The sequence below is a fragment of the Electrophorus electricus genome, chromosome 18 (genome assembly GCF_041902795.1).
Source record: "Electrophorus electricus isolate QZ-2024a chromosome 18, ASM4190279v1, whole genome shotgun sequence".
Lineage (NCBI taxonomy): Eukaryota > Metazoa > Chordata > Actinopteri > Gymnotiformes > Gymnotidae > Electrophorus > Electrophorus electricus.
The window spans coordinates 626,060-642,500 of NC_137514.1; the positions used below are offsets into that span (position 1 = coordinate 626,060).

The window sequence follows — 16,441 nt, forward strand, 5'->3', positions numbered from 1 at the left end:
ATCTCCTCTAAGTTACCCTCTGCCTTCCATCCTCTGTAGCCAGACCCGGGTAAGTCAAGAGACACTGACACCAAAGTAGTGAATCAAGAGAGTTCCACTTTAGTGAGGAACACACAGAGAATATGTGTCCTATATCTACTATCTAAATCTACAGGATGATGGGGAAAAGTGAGGCATGTTCTAAGGGTCTATGTAGAAAGAAAAGAAGCAAGGTTAGTAAAGATTAGATGTTCCCTGCATGATTGAGCCATGAGCTGTTCCCGTGCCTGCCATGAGCCAGTCCTGTGCTTAGAGAGAGAGAGAGAGAGAGAGAGAGAGAGAGAAAGAGAAAGGGAGGGGTAAAGGAGACAAAAAGAGGGAGCGGCTGACCTCGGGTGACCAGCTCGCGGTCAAGCCGTCATGTTATGGCTGATAGGCAGAGACCTTGCGTTGGGTGCCTGAAGACAGAAAGGCTATAATGTCTAACACTCCCCCCTATGATTCCAATAGGAATAATAAATCAGTATATAGACCTTTCTCGTACGCAGACACCAAGGCAACATTAGCATGATTAATCACAGAGGTAGAGATGCAAGTTATGAAAGAAGACAGCAGTGACAATAAACAGGGGCCACAAACAAGAATCAACACAATAATCAAGATTACGGGAAAACATATGTTTATGAGCCAAGATCCCCAAGAGCCGACAAGGTCCGTCAGCCAACTGAACCAAGAATCAATAGCAGGTGGAGGCTCAGCAATAGCAGCCTTCATGTGCAAAATGATGTCAGTAATGTTGTTATAGTAACTAGGGACACGTTTCATTAATGACCTTGCAGACGTTTCCCTCTTTTGCCAAGAGGAGATCTAGGGCTAGGCAGATCTGCAAAACCAGTACGGATCTTATCTACCTCATCATTGAGCAATGCCAGGGCATTTTCAGTCCTATTGGCTAAATGAAGTACCTGCCATGCCAAACCATTAATCTTGTTAAGGGCTGCAGTAGTTCCTCCTCCCAGGAACAAACTCCAACCTACGCTCACTCTGGGGTTAGTCCATGGGTTAGCCAATACGTACCCATCATACCTATTATGGGTGCTGGGAATTACAGACTTTTTATCCCTGCCCTGTGGTAACATCATATACTGGGACTGGTACCCAGGGTGTATGGAATGCCTGACATACCAGACAATCCTTCCCTGGCTCTACCTCTCCTGCCATTACCAGGGAGACCACACAGGCTAAATTGCCATTACATTGCTGTTGATGACTCTGAAAGCCCACTATCCCCCCTTTTGTACGCATCAAGACTGAAAATAATTCCGGTATTATCTCACAGATGAGGCCCATTATTCCTATAGTAAGGTTTTGCATATCAGGAAAACAAGGAGAGAAAGGACCAAAGAGTCTGCAAAGGATATTAATAGGTGGATAGGATATCTATCAATTTATAATACGAGTGCTAAAGTGTATTGACATCAACAGGGCCAAGGAGTACTTCCTTGGTGTGTGGTGCAGCCGAGGGGCAGCCCCCCAGCATGAAATCATATAACAAATTTTGTATTATATGTGAATGTGTCAAGGTGCATTTGGCTTGGACGCATCAGCTACTGGTGATTTCTTCAGCTGACTGCCGTGTATCCACTGTGCTGATCCCGATGTTAGCACAGCGGTTCGGGTTACTGCGATCATGGTTGTGGGAGTCCATACGCAGCTTTGCCAACTTTCCGAGGGTTCAGTGATTTGACCAAAACAGTGTCACCTGGAATAAATGGATGAGTAGGCTTGTCTGTGGGAAGGGGGAGAGCGCAAGAGACATTACCATGCACACTGTTCAATTTCTCAATCAACATTTTGGTGTAGTGTGCCAGGATCACATCCATGTCATCTGACTGACAAACACCTGGGTTACCTCTGACCCATGGGGTGGTAAATGGTCTACTAAAAATGACCTCAAATGGTGACAATTTGGTGGTGGCACTGGGTGTCATTCTAATCTCACATAACACTGCTGGCAGTAGATCTATCCACTTATTTCCTGTTTCCATCATGGTCTTTGTTAACCTTTCTTTCAAGGTAGAATTCATTCTCTCAACAATGCCAGATGAATGAGGATGATAATGGATGTGAAACTTCCAGTCAATAGTTAGGTAGGTGCATAGTTTCTGAGTTACCTTAGAAATGAAACGGGGTCCCTGATCTGAATCTATCACCATACCGTACCTCGGTATTATCTCTTTGGCTAGGATTTTAACCACAGTGCGAGCGTCTTCCTTAGAACAAGGAAACGCCTCAGTCCGCTTAGAAAACCTGTCTACAATCACTAGCAGATACTTGAACTGACCACAAGGTAGACACTGAAAGGGATATTCAGGAGCCAGCAAGGCATCATGTTTGGCTTGTGTTTTACCCTGGTTGTTTCTAGCACAGGTTAAACAGCTATCTAGGAGTTTTACAGTTTTACGTGTTTCAGGTATACAAAGCTGTCTTTGAATGTTAGCTGTTACCCCCCTTCGTGTGACATGAAAATGACGCACAAGAAATGGCAAATGGAAATGGCGATATGCCCCTTTGGGTCATGGATTAGGCCATTTTTATCAGGACTACATCCTTGATCAGCCCAGTGAGAGGAGTCCTGCCATGTACCCTGACTTTGTAAGAAACACAGATCGATATCAGTCGGCACCAAGCAATGAGAAAACGTAGAGACAGCTTCACATGTTGATGATACACCAGATGGGCATGAGGGGGCATTAACAGCTGCACAACATGCAACCTCGTCTACTAAGTCATTGCCAGTGGCCGTGTCAGATCCAGAGGTTGTGTCATGACGTGTCATGTGACGAATAAACCGAACTTGAACTTGAACTTGAACTTGAACCCTTGATCTTTATGATAGCCAGCTGAGCTGGTAGTGTACATGCAGACAAAAGTGCATACACTAGCCCTGAACTAGAATTGGGCTTAGCATCCGAGGTGTGGAACCCCCTGGAGTGCCAAAGCTTACCAAAGTCATGAGGAACCCCAAACGCATAACGGGAATCAATATAGATTGTGACAACCTGATCCCAGAATAGATGACAGGCCCTGGTCACTGCCATCAGTTCAGCTGCTTGAGCAGACCTGTAAGGGAGAGAGTAAGCCTCCTGTGGCATGGTAGAGAGTTCAGAGTGCATGCTCGAGGACTCATGGGTAGCCTCTATGCAGTCGTGGGGCACAGAGTCAACAGAATGATTTAGCGATGTCAAACGCGATTGTAACAGACTAACAGGTTAACTCAGGGTCGTGTGTCATTTAATGGTTAAGTTCTGAATTGCACAGAGGATGGCCTCATTGCCCGAACGTTGCTGTGTCATCATGTGCTGTGTTTGAATGTTATTCAGAATAGTAATGATATGAACTTTGGGATGAGACAGTGCCAATTGTTTGCGTCAGTGACCAGCAGGGCCGAGGCAGCCACGGTGTGCTCCTGGGACAGGACGCCCATGGCTGTGGAGCCATTTTCAGAAACGTAGAGGTGAAAGGGCAGATTATAGTTCGGCAGGCCAAGTGCTGGAGCAGAGCACAAGGCCGATTTCAGAGTCCTAAATGAGTTATACATGGCTTCAGTCCAGACCAACGTATCAGGACAGCCCTGTCCAGACCAATGTATCTTTTCTACAGCCCTGCCTGAGGACTTTATCATGAAAAGGACAATCCGGCACCCACCGGCGGCAGTAGTTAACCAGACCCAGGAAAATCAGCATGGCTTGCTTTGTGTAGGGTAGAGGGATGTCACGTTTGACTGTCTGACGGTCATCGCAGAGGCGATATTCACCAGCAGACAGCAGGAACCCCAGATACGTGACAGACAGCTTGCACCACTAGATCTTAGATGGTGAAACCTTAAAACCGCATGAAGCCAGATGTTTCAGTAGTGAGCGAGACCCCATCACGCAGTGCTCCTCAGTTGTTGATGACAAGAAGACTCTGTCTGCGTAACTGATAATAACACAGCCCTCTGGAGGGGCCCAGGATTCCAATGCGTCTCTTACAACAGCGGAGACCACAGCTGGGGTGTCCAGGAAGCCCTGGGGGGCTGGCACCACATGTATTGCCTACCCTGAAATCTAAATGTGAAAAGTGGTTGGCTGTCCACGTGGACTGGTACAGAGAAAAAGGCAGAGCAAATATCTACAACAGAAAAATAGTGGTGGTGTGCAGGTATAGCAGTTAAAATGGCAGACACATCAGGCACCAGCGGCGCTATAGGAACTACGTCGTTAATGCACCTGAAATCTCCATCCCTTACCACCTGGTTTACGTGTCGGATTTACAGATGTATTGTAGGGTGACAGTAGGAATGATAATGGGAGTCAATGATAGGTGACAGACCTGCTTCTTTTTCAGGAGATTTTGGATACTGTTTACAGTAAACGGGTACCGTGCTTGAGTCAAGCCTTGTAGGGAGGACAATCTATAAGCCCTACATTCGTTTGTGTGGCCTACAGAGATTAAAGGGATGTCTTCCAGTTCAGGAAGTATAGAATGATCTGCTGTGTTGCTAGGCTGGCCCAGCATGTCTGTAAACATAGAGATATTTGGTCTGGAATGGATCGTTATTCTGCCCTGCTCAAGAGAGAGAGATTCATTTTAAACATCAAATCGCGACCCAACAGGTTAAATGGAGAACCAGGAATAACTACAAATGTTATTATGCTGGACCCAGTAATAAACATGGGCTCCGTTGCTATTTGAATTTGGGAGGGTGTCGTTGCTAAACAACAGTGACTTAATGCATTTAATCAGCTCCTCCTCAGTAAACCTGTGCTTTAAACAACACATCAGAATGGTCCTGAAATCAGGTTCTGTTAATTAAGCATATTTAATGCATCCACAATGCATCCACAAATGCATGAACATTAATCGGATCAGGTAAACTGTCACAAATATTTTTAATATCAGTCATGTTAGGAGGCATAACTCCACACAGTTTCTCACCCAGCATCATGAATGGAGCAGAAATATTCATGGGGGGACTGGAGCCATGCCCCGAAGTCTCACGCTGCTGTAGAGAGGCGAGGTTAGGATGGAGGGCAGGTGTGGGCTTGCTGTCTGCTCCTCCTCCAGAAACCCCCCTCTCAGCTACCTGATTCAGCTCAGACGTGTCTGTGGCCTTCGGCACAGAAACATCTGCCTGAGCAGGAGCCTGTCTTATCAAAGTATGCTTTACAAGCGTAGGAAGGGATCCTTTCAGCTGTGTGGCAGCAAAAACAGCTATTTCAGACCCAGGCATCTTATTGGGTTGTACACCATGTGCCTTGTCCCACACCGGCTTGGCCTTTTTAACACCGTGATTATAGTTGTTTCCTGTTTTGTTTTATATTAAACTTCTACCAATTATTTTATTGCATTCCAATCATTTTAATTTATATTTTCTTTCTTTTTATTTTCTCCTTGTTTAAATATTTCAGCTACATTTTTTTTTCATTAATATTCTTATCTAGGTTGCTTTGTGATCCTTTAATGAATTTGATGGAACATTTTAAATTTAGGCAATTAGGTAAATATGAAAGTTTGTACTAAATAATAAATAGAACGAGTGGTATGTAGGTAGTTAAGTTAAAATCTGAAAAGCATAAAAATATAATTATATATTACATTTACCCAAGTCAAGTAAAGGTGTATGTGTTTCCTTCTGTCTGTGCTCTGCTATGATTTCTCACCTCACCACAGAGAGGTGTGTCTCACGGAGCTAACTATTCATCTATTCAATAGATCTAACTAATCAAGTATTTCAGTCCTTAGGGAACACAAAGCATTCTCTCTCTCTCTCTCTCTCTCTCTCTCTCTCTCTCTCTCTCTCTCTCTCTCTTTCTTTCTTTTGCTCTGCCCCTCTCTGTCTAGTTCCCATAAGATGTGCTTCCTGTATGGGCGGAGTCACTGTGTAAAGAGCTGGCTGTCATGTGCAAACACACACACATCTGCTAGGAATATAAACCTCACAGGTACATAACTTCACAGGTACAGTTGCTCTCTTTCTCTAAGTATTATTGTAAATAATTTCTCAAAAACTATGTTAGACATTTGAATGCTGGCTGCATCAATTTCATGAAAATGAGTTGGTTTGTTTGTGTACACTGGAATGATGAAGATGAACATTGAAATTAAATCTTTGCTTCCTTGGAAATGCCAGGCAAGATTTAGAGTAGTAGCAAAACTTTAAACACAAGTCATTTTCTAATGACTATATCTTGTAACAAATGTTTTAGTGATTTTTTTTCCCCCCAATCAGCTTTCTAGGACACCACTCTGCTAGTTTGTTATTAGAGTATTAATGTTATTTATTAATACTTACATTTACCTGATACTCTTATGCAAAGTGATTTACCTGAGAAATTGAGGGTTGAGGGCCTTGCTCAGGGACCCAACAGTAGCAACCTAGCGGCAGTGTGGCTTGAACTGGCAACCTTCTGATTACCCATCAGGTATCTTAACCTCTGAGCTACCACTGCTTGATGAGTGTAAAAGGCAGGGGTGTGACCCACAGCTGAGATACGAAGCATTTGATCTTCCTCTGCATATGCATGCAGTCCCCACACAACCAGAAAAACCAGACCTGCTGCTAGACCTGTCGAGCCAGCATTACAGATCCACCTACGCAGTATTGTTTAGCTCTGTGTGTGAAGGGTGAAAAGACTCCTGACATTCAGAGAGCTTGTGTGGGAGGTCTTTTGTTTACAGGAAGCAAGCAGGGTGATTACAGCATGATAACACTTAGCCCAGTTTTAATCAATGCGGCTGGTTTAGTTTTGTTTATTTATTTAGCTTTATATGTAGCTGTAGCTTTGTATTTGTAATTATGCAGCTTTCACTTCATTCATTCATTTACTCAGTTTTGATCAGTGGTGCTTTCTTTAGTAAGCTGATATTTGTAAATTCTCAACCCAAATCAGACCAGAAGTGCTGAAGCTTTATTTTTTATATGCATACCTCTTTCAAAAGGAAATCATCATCAGTTTAATCATCACCATCATCATCACCATCTTCATCAACATTATCTTATACTGTTTATTCTTTTATTAATTTTTTTTGTTTGTTTGTTTTTGAGTTTTATTTTGTTTTGTTTTTTTTGTTTTGTCTGGACCTGTCCTGAGTGACACCTGCTTTCTTTGTTTGCTCATTAGACCTCATGACCTCTCATGCATATATTTAAATGAGTTAAAGAATAAAAGCCTTCAGAGAATCAAGTATAACTTTTTATAAGTCTCCTAAATCTATACAGCTATGCTTATAATTTTCTTCCTTATCTTTGTCTCTTGGGCCACAGAGTGAATTCTTCAGTGTCATATCATGCGGACAGACCATCTTATTCTGCTCCTGTATTTAGGCAATTTGTGCCTTGGTGTGTAAAGCTTCAATCATTTATTACACCCATTTATTAATGGCATTATTTTAATTGTATTTATGATGTTATTTTAATTGTGCTTAAAGAAAATCTCCCATTTATCTGTCCTGTCTGTTCCTCCTGTTTTCTGTTCTACCTGTTCTCTGTCCTGTCTGTTCTGTCTATTGTCTGTTGTGTTTGTTCTCTTTGGTGTAGGTACTGTATGTGCAGTTCTGCAGAAGTAAGTAAAATACTTATACCATGCTTACAATATAATGACGTGTAATTATTGTGTTATATAGTGCTCTCTTTCCCCTTCTCTCTCTTTCCTCTTTTTCTCATTCTCTCTCTGTCTACTAATGATGCACTTTGCAACTTTCCACAGTGGAACCTGTACAGCCAGTGGCCTTACACAACAAAACTGTCCTGCTGTAAGTCTTTGAATACACACACACACATATCCACACGCGTGCACACACACATATCCACATGTGCACACACACACACACACACACACACACACACACACACACACACTTGAACACTGCTGCCTTCATTTCTTCTCTGACTTATCCACTGATAAATTAATAGCTGAAGTTTTAAAGGAGCAGTGTTTAAGATTTAAGGGGATCTTCCAGATATATATTCCTGACATAATGGAGTTGCTCCCAAAAACAGAATTCTCCTATTTAGCCTAATCTGAAATCTGTGTCTTGTTTACCCTACTATACTGTTGTCTCATATTTAGTAGGTTTCTGATTGTTTTCCATCAGTAGAAATGCTCACATCCTGATCACTCTCTTGATTGTCCATGGTTTGTTTGTTGTTTATGCTTTTGTTTATAGATATATTTATGTTGTTTTATGCTGGTGTGTTTAGGCTCCTGACACGATGACTGACTTCCTGATGTGTGTAGGGGTGCCGTCAGGCCCTGGAGCAGGGGAACAGAATCTCTTTCACCTGACAGGGCTCGCTGAAGCCATACTTGACATCTACTCGTTTCTGGTAGGGGAGGGAGGAGCCAGTACACCCATCTCATCCTTATATTCATCAGACTCATTTGTAATATTGGAACTAAGTATTTACCTCTTCAATTTTATTTTTTCTCACACCACCCCATTTCTCTTTTTCTTGCTTCCTCTATACCTCCTCCAACCCTTCCTCTCCCACCTTCTCTCTTTTCCCCCTTTTTGCCTCTCTACCTCTCCCCTCTCTTTCTCTTTCACTCTCTTTTGACAATATAACTCTAATTCGGGATCTTCTGGAAATGTCAGGTCTATTGGGTCTGGATAGTGGTGTGATTTCTTTGAACCAGGAAAGGGCTTTTGACAGGATTGAACATGAATAGCTATGGAAGGCTCTAGTAGCCTTTGTCTTCAGCCATGGCTTCATAGCCAAATCAGGGCCATGTATTTTGATGCTGAAAGTTAACAGAGGTTTGAGTGCTGCTTTCAGGGTTCAGAGGAGGATACAGCAGGCTGTGCCCTATCTGTAATGTTATATGTTTTAGCTATAGAACCCCTCTTACACAGGCTAAGGAGTTATCTCTGGTTTTGCTTTACTGCTATCTGATCTTAACTTACTGCCTATGCTAACGATGTTATTGAGATGCTTAAAATCCAAGCTGGTGTTGATGACCTACTCAGCACAATGGAACAGTTGGATAGTATTTCCTCTGCTAAGGTGAAATGGAACAAAAGTGAGGCCTTGCTGGTTGGAAGCTGGCCAAAAGGGACATCATGTTTACCACAGGGGTTGAGTTTGGTTAGGAACGCTTTTAAATATTTGGGAGTCTTTTTCGGGGACAGACAACCTGATCAGATTGTTGATTGTTAAGAGAACATTGATTGATTGATTGTTAAGAGAACATTTAAAGGTTGAGTTGACAGATGGAACTGGATATGGCCTACAAAGGACGGACTCTAATTTGTAACAACCTGGCCGACTCTTCTTTGTGGCACAGATTAGTGTGCTTAGACCGTCCTTCAGGTCTGCTGTCCAATATCCAGGTGGTGCTACTGGACTTGTTTTGGGCAAGTTACATTGGATCCCTGAGAATGTGTTGTTTTTAACTAAAGAAGTTGGCAGACAGGAGCTTGTACAGCTTGCTAGCAGGGTCGCAGCATTTCATCTTTAGAGACTTCTCACCAGACCAGCAAACCTGCTGTGGAGGCTTTTGACCTGTGCTGTGCTTCATAGCCTGAGTGCTGTGACATAGTCCTAATGCACAAGATTGCCCTTACAAAATCTGCTGCTTTTTTATTCTGGACTTTTTAAAGTTCTTAATTTTTTAAAGATTCAGCAGTGGAAAAGTACATCTTCTAGGTGTTGGCTCCTAAAAGAACCTTTGTTTGGTGGCACTTGCCTGGACATCAGTAGTTGGATGGCCCCATTATTCTGTGCAGTAGCTGCCCACCCCTGTGCTTTGGTTTGTTTTTACATAAGCACTCTTTATTTGTGGGTATAATTACACACAGAAGAAGAAAGCACAATGCCAACCTTTGAATTTCATTTTAGGGCAATCTAAAATAGCAGTGTGAATCAGTAGAAAGTGTTTCGATTGAGAGCCAGACTGATAGCTGTATTGTAAATGTGTTTAAAAGATTTGTAAAGCATCGTATAGTGCTAAATATAATTTTTTATTCCGCTATGAATCTGACAACGTTTGAAAATATAACAGTGATGTAACAGTAACAGTGTAACAGTGATGTTTTGTGCTCACTGAAAGATGAGGGAGTGGTTTTTAGTGATTTTTTGAGTTACACTTTTTTATAATTGTAAGGTGTGTTTGTATGTTGTGTGTTTGTATATCATCATTGATTAATAAAGTTTATTGTGACTCTCTCCCTCACTGTCTGTTCATCTCTCTCTCTCTCTCTCTCTCTCTCTCTCTCTCTCTCTCTCTCTCTCTCGCTCTCTCTCTCTCAGAACTCCAGTGTGGTCCCAGTGCTGGACCTGTCTGCTGCAGTCAGCGTGAACCCTAGCGCTCTTCTTCAGGATGAAGACTTCATTAGACTGTGGGTGGAGGTCAAGCTGACTCCTCTCCTCTCCTCCATGTCCCAGTACTTCCTCACCTGCCTCAGTAACATCAGCTTCAGCTGCCAGACTTACCAGACTGTGTATGAGCACACACACAGACACACACACACACATACACACACACATATACAAACACACACACACACGCACATTTTTGCAAACATACAAACACAATACCAGACTGTGTATGAGCACACTAGTTCACACATACACACACACAGGTGCGGATACACACACACACTTTCACATATATATACATAAACACACACAAATGTAACATACAGGTCCATGAAAAACCTGCATTAAAAGAACATTACATGTCATTACATTATCTGTGTGTGTGTGTGTGTGTGTGTGTATGTGTGTGTGTGTGCATTGTAGAGTGCAGAAGCTAAGTCAGCATTTCTCTGGTTTGGACCCGGTGCAGCAAGAATGGATCTATTCACTCTTCTTGTACCCATTCCTGTCCAGAAACACATCTGCAGGTAAAAATATGCCCTCCTAGTTACTCCTAATGGAACAGAATTCATCTTGAAATCATCTTGTAATTACCCTAATTATCCCCGATGGAACAGAATAATCTAATTAACCCTAATGGAACAAAATATCCTAATTAAGCATGATGGAACAGAATATCCTAATTATCCCTAATGGAACAGAATATCCTAATTAACCCTTATTGAACAGGATTTACTAATTACTCTTAGTGGTATCTCACAATTAATCCTAAGGGAACAGCCCATCATAATTACCCCAATGAAACAGCTCATCGTAATTACACCCATGAAACAGCCCATTATAATTACTCCTAATGGATCAGTCCATCAGAATTACTCATAATGAAACAGCCCATTATAATTACTCTTAAGGGAACATCATGTCCCAGGCATATATATATATATATATATATATATATATATATATATATATATATATATATGGTGCATGAGACGTGAAATAATAAATTGTTATTTGTAAGTGTAATGTATGTTTGTGTGTGTACACATACTTGTATATGTGTGTTTTAGGTTGTGTGCTCCCTAGTGACAGCACTGAGGACTGGCTCATAAAGAACTTTGGCTCGTTTTCAGTACTGGCCAGATTGAGAGATTTCACATCCTTGAACATACTCTTCAGTGGGGTACCCAACCTGCTCCACACATTCAAAAATAATGAACTAACATGCATAACTCTACATTTAACATATCCCTTACTGAACCTCCATGACAGTCCCTTACTCAACCTGCCTGACAGTCAAGAGACTCAACCTGCCTGATGGTCCCTTAGTTGACCTGCCTAACAGTTTCTTAAACAACCTGCATGATGGCCTCTTAGTTAACTTGTGTGATAGACACTGACAACCTCCCTGACAGTCCTTTACTGAACCTGCCTGACGGTCCCTTAGTCGGCCTGCCTGACAGTCTTTTAGTCTACTTGCCTGACAGTCTTTTAGTCGACCTGCCTGATGGATACTTGTTCAACCTGCTTGACAGTAACTTATTCACCGTTCTGACGGTCCATTATTCAACGTGGCTAACGGGTTTCTTGCTTTCTCACTGCACAGATGGAGGTGCTGCACCTGTTGAGTCCAGAGCAGAAAGCAGAGCTGTTGCTATACTCAGAAGAGGCCAGCCTGGATAATGCTTCCCTCAGCCTGGTGTTCGACAGTCTGCTGGGTTCAGTTGTGGCTGTTGGAGATCCGGTGACGCCAGCACCCAACGGTAGCTTGTGGGACCCAGCCTTTCCTCCACTGTTTGTCCCCTCTCAACAGGATCCACTTTTTCAGGTTACACTGGTTCAACAGCACTCACATACTTTAAAGCTTTAACTTTAAACTTAGTCTAGTTTTTTACTTCTGTGAGATCATGTTTTTACCCACTAATCAGACTGTGCCCGTTTGAATTTGAATCATAAGGTGTTGGTGGTTTTGTTGTAGGCAGAAACTGTGGTGCTGTAAACAGGCAATAATGTACGGATTTTAGTGAAGGATTTGAGTCTGTAATCAAAGTGTCATATAATGGGTCTTGATTATGGTGTATCTGTAGGCTGTGAACGGCTTTATGACAGTGTTTAGACCTGCTGGGAGTTTCGTCAGAGAATTTGTATCCCTCACGCATCAGGTAACTCACTAGACACCAGACATTTACCTATTGCACTGTATTGTATTGTTTGCACTTGTGTAGTGTGTTGTTTGTTGCACTTGTTCTGTGTTACACCATGGTTCTGGAGGAACATTGTTTTGTTTTGCTGTGTACATGTATATAGCTGAAATGACAATAAAGCCTTTTGAACTTTGAACTTTAAGAAAACATGTAACATTTTTTAAAAGTCATTTACATTTAAAAGTATTATTACCTTTGCCTTAAGCATCTCCTACTAACCAGCTGCAGTACAAATTTAGGATTAATTATGAAATCTCCTGGTTCATGAGTAATGTTACCCTTGTTACCCTAATGGGTTTATTTTCCCTACAGCCCAACCTGGACAGCATGAGCAGTGCAACTTTGGTGCAGGCCATGCTGAACTGGACTCTGGCAGAGTTAGCAGCTCCATACAAGGAGAATATCACAGATGCATCGGACCAGGAGCTGTTTGATCCGACAGACGTTAACTCCTGGTTCACATACATCGTGGCTCCCATTGTGAACAGGTTCCTACCCAGAGACATTCCAGGCAACCTCACTGCTGTCTTTCATAATCTGTTGTGAGTATCAAACACTGCTGTGAAATCACTACTTTTATCAAAGCACAACCAATCAATTCTGTACACGGATGAGAGGACAAAAATATCAGAGAATATAAATTCAAATTTATGAATATTTAGTGTATTCAAATGTTTGCCAATTAATTTGTTCCCAAAGCTACATTGAGAATGGGATGAGAGGGAAGAATAAAACTGTGGATATTTGTAGTGTCACTCTTGAAGCAACATGTCCTGTGAGTAACATTCATATCTAATACGTTTATCATGTATTATACATATTTCGAGCTTTAAATATTTCAGTAAATAATTGCATGCATGCATTACAATTAATCTGTGTTTGCTAATATGGTAACAAACCAGAAGATTTTATATATTTAATTAGAAGTGGGTATTTTTATTCTGTAATGTTTGTGAAGTGTGTAATACTCATGTATTCATAACATATGAATAATCTGAAAAGTAATGCAGCGTAATTTTTTCCCAGATGGTTAATTTGCTGAATTATGTGGAAAGGGTCATGCGGTGTGCAGAAAGTGTTAATCTGACATTCAACAAAGAGACGCTCATGGACCTGACGCTATACCTCTCTGGCAGCTTCAACACACTCATGAACCAGCTGGCTATGACTGTAAGCATACTGTCACACCACTGTTAGATTTCTGTTAGGTTACTGTTACAGTACTGTCACACCACAAGTAGGTTACTGTTACAGTACTACCACACCACTGTTAGATTGCTGTTAGGTTACTGTTTCATTACTGTCACATCACAGTTAGGTTACTGTTACAGTACTATCACACCACTGTTAGATTGCTGTTAGGTTACTGTTACAGTACTGTCACACCACTGTTAGATTGCTGTTAGGTTACTGTTTCATTACTGTCACACCACAATTAGGTTACTGTTACAGTACTGTCACACCACTGTTAGGTTACCATTACAGGCAAAATCTTACAGTTACTGTAACACCAATCCTAGAATCCTGTTACAGCAATGATCATAGCTTTACTAAAACACCACTGCTGTTACAGCTATAATTTTACTCTGACTAATATGACTAAAACTCTCATAAGATTACTTCAACTCTGTGGTAACAGTACTGAAACTCTCATATAAGATTACTAAAATTCTGCTGTCAGAGTAATGAAAGACTGCTCATGATCTATTTTATCACTGTAGTGACAAATCGTGTTTGAATGAAGATGTAATGTTTGGTAATCCAACTAGATTACCAAATACATGATTTTTACATACATGATTTTTAGTGATGAAATTGTCATAAAATGCAATGTTTTTTCCAGTTAATTAATGGGAGGTTACACTATGCATTGCTTATGACATTTTGTGAGCCTTGTATGCCAAATCATGCCAAATTTCATCATGCAAATCTTAGTCCTGCTTTCTCCCAGAACTACAGTTCCCTGGATTCACCCTTCAGTCATGTCCTGAACAGTATTTACAAACCATCTCCAAGCAACCTACAGGATGAGCTGTTTATCAGCACATGGTTTCAGATCAAACTGAAGCCTCTCTTATCCACCCTGAGCCCCGAGTACCTCCTCTGCCTCAGTGCCAAACCATTCAGCTGCCAGACCTACCAGATACTGTATGTCTACTCATGCCCATCACCCACACTATACTGCCACTCGAATGTCAACCCACAGCACCCACACTATACTTCCATTTGCATGTCAACCCTTTACCCAACACCTACAATGTACTGCCCACACACTATATAACATGTCATTAACAAGTCCACTCAGTAACCTGTTTACTCCCACTTGGCATTTTGTGTTTCTTGTTAACCTAATTGCTGTTTTTGTTTCTTCTTTTAGCATGAGGGAGATGAGTCACAACATGTTCCTTATGACAAAAGAAGGTGCTCACTTTATTTACAAGGATTTCATCTTCCCTTTCCTGTCCAGGCAAAACTCCACAGGTACCACTCAAACTCTGTCAGAGACAAACAAACACTCAAATACTCAAACCTGAAGCTCGATGGCAAAGGTATGCAACTGGGCTAGAAGACACATACACCCTGGTGCTCATTAACATCATTACCGTTCCTCTGCAAAGTGATGTCTCAAATCCTCAGGACCTGTTACCATCTTAAACCCTAATCCTAAAACCTAATAAACAATACACTCTATATAACATCCCCATTAAAAGCAAGGACTGGCAATATTTTAAGTTTTCATAATAAATAAATACTTATGTTTGTACTTATTAAAACGTTCATGTTAATTTTTAGGAAAACAGTTTCACAAATTACACACAATTTTTTGTTTTGTTTTGTTTTGTTTTTTTTACATCCACTAGCAGCTATAATTGCTGCAACCTTTTTACATTTGAACAGACAATTTTTCCTAACATTGTGCATAGATGCACAAAGGTTTTAACAGTAGTTTGAAAAAGGACACTATATATCAAATATAGGCATAATCTTTTCATTCCGAGATGACACTTTGATAAACACAAAAACACACAGCATTTTAAAACATCCAGAAAAAGTTATTTAATGCCTGTTTTATGTTAACAAAACATTTGTTCTTATTGAAAGTCAAACATTACTTCAAAAAAGGTTTTCTTTTTCTTCTTTGTTCTGTACACACAGTGACACTGGCCTTGGATTCATGTTTGTAATGAATGCCAGAGCATTGTGGGTGACCTAGCCAATGCTGGACTGTATCTAGACAGCCTTGTTACTGCTGTGATAAAACAACTTGTGTGTGTTTTGTGAGCCTTTGTGCCTGTGTGAAAGAATGGGAGGGTTTTCTAAAGAAGAGGGCTGCTGTTGTATGAGAGGAATTTGTGAAATTGTAGACAGTATTGAGAACTAAAATTATCAGCACACTGACAACAAATTTACACTGACAGTCAGATTTAACTCACACAACTACGTAGTAACGATCAGATTGAACTCACAACTACATGGCATAGATGAATCTCCGCTGTACGCAGTTGAGGAACTGTAGTTACCATTTTCCCAGTTTGTCTGCTGACTCAGTCTCGCCCCCTGCAGGTGCTTGCATGGCCAACAGCAGTTCTGACTGGATTGTACTGAACCTCGGCGGATTCTCTCAGTCTGCCACTGTGCAGGAGATGTACCTGCTAAATTCTCAGTTCAATGCAGTAAGTCCACAATGACTACAGGGAGCAGTAGATCATGGATACCCACTCCAATAACAAGACCATGCAAAATGTGTAACTTCTCCAAAGGCAGATGTAATGAGACCCTGGACGATCAGTCATACAGACTTTTCAATGAAGTATTGTTGATTAATACTAGAAGTTCTACTTTAAGTTCCTTCAATACACATGCATTTATACATGAACTGTTTTTTAAATTTATT

At 41.2% G+C, this 16,441-nt stretch overlaps 1 protein-coding gene and 1 long non-coding RNA gene across 2 annotated transcripts in view; one reads left to right on the plus strand and one right to left on the minus strand.

The window, feature by feature from the left end:
* Positions 1 to 230: 230 nt before the first annotated feature.
* LOC145652051 (uncharacterized) lies at positions 231 to 6,470 on the minus strand. The gene is made up of 2 exons (XR_014118242.1): positions 6,350 to 6,470; positions 231 to 1,741 (listed from the first exon to the last, which is right to left on the minus strand). It is a non-coding gene; the product is annotated as an uncharacterized LOC145652051 (long non-coding RNA).
* Positions 5,913 to 16,441, plus strand: part of LOC113585188 (uncharacterized) — a 44,179-nt gene continuing 33,650 nt past the window's right edge. Inside the window, exons 1-16 of the mRNA XM_027022553.3 lie at positions 5,913 to 5,982; positions 7,289 to 7,363; positions 7,562 to 7,586; positions 7,731 to 7,776; positions 8,225 to 8,350; positions 10,274 to 10,464; positions 10,766 to 10,869; positions 11,413 to 11,525; positions 11,949 to 12,170; positions 12,430 to 12,504; positions 12,859 to 13,088; positions 13,246 to 13,321; positions 13,573 to 13,716; positions 14,498 to 14,694; positions 14,924 to 15,027; positions 16,111 to 16,220. Coding sequence (XP_026878354.3) covers positions 7,312 to 7,363; positions 7,562 to 7,586; positions 7,731 to 7,776; positions 8,225 to 8,350; positions 10,274 to 10,464; positions 10,766 to 10,869; positions 11,413 to 11,525; positions 11,949 to 12,170; positions 12,430 to 12,504; positions 12,859 to 13,088; positions 13,246 to 13,321; positions 13,573 to 13,716; positions 14,498 to 14,694; positions 14,924 to 15,027; positions 16,111 to 16,220 — 1,815 coding nt within the window. The 5' untranslated portion in view covers positions 5,913 to 5,982; positions 7,289 to 7,311. The remainder of the gene's footprint in view (positions 5,983 to 7,288; positions 7,364 to 7,561; positions 7,587 to 7,730; positions 7,777 to 8,224; positions 8,351 to 10,273; positions 10,465 to 10,765; positions 10,870 to 11,412; positions 11,526 to 11,948; positions 12,171 to 12,429; positions 12,505 to 12,858; positions 13,089 to 13,245; positions 13,322 to 13,572; positions 13,717 to 14,497; positions 14,695 to 14,923; positions 15,028 to 16,110; positions 16,221 to 16,441) is intronic.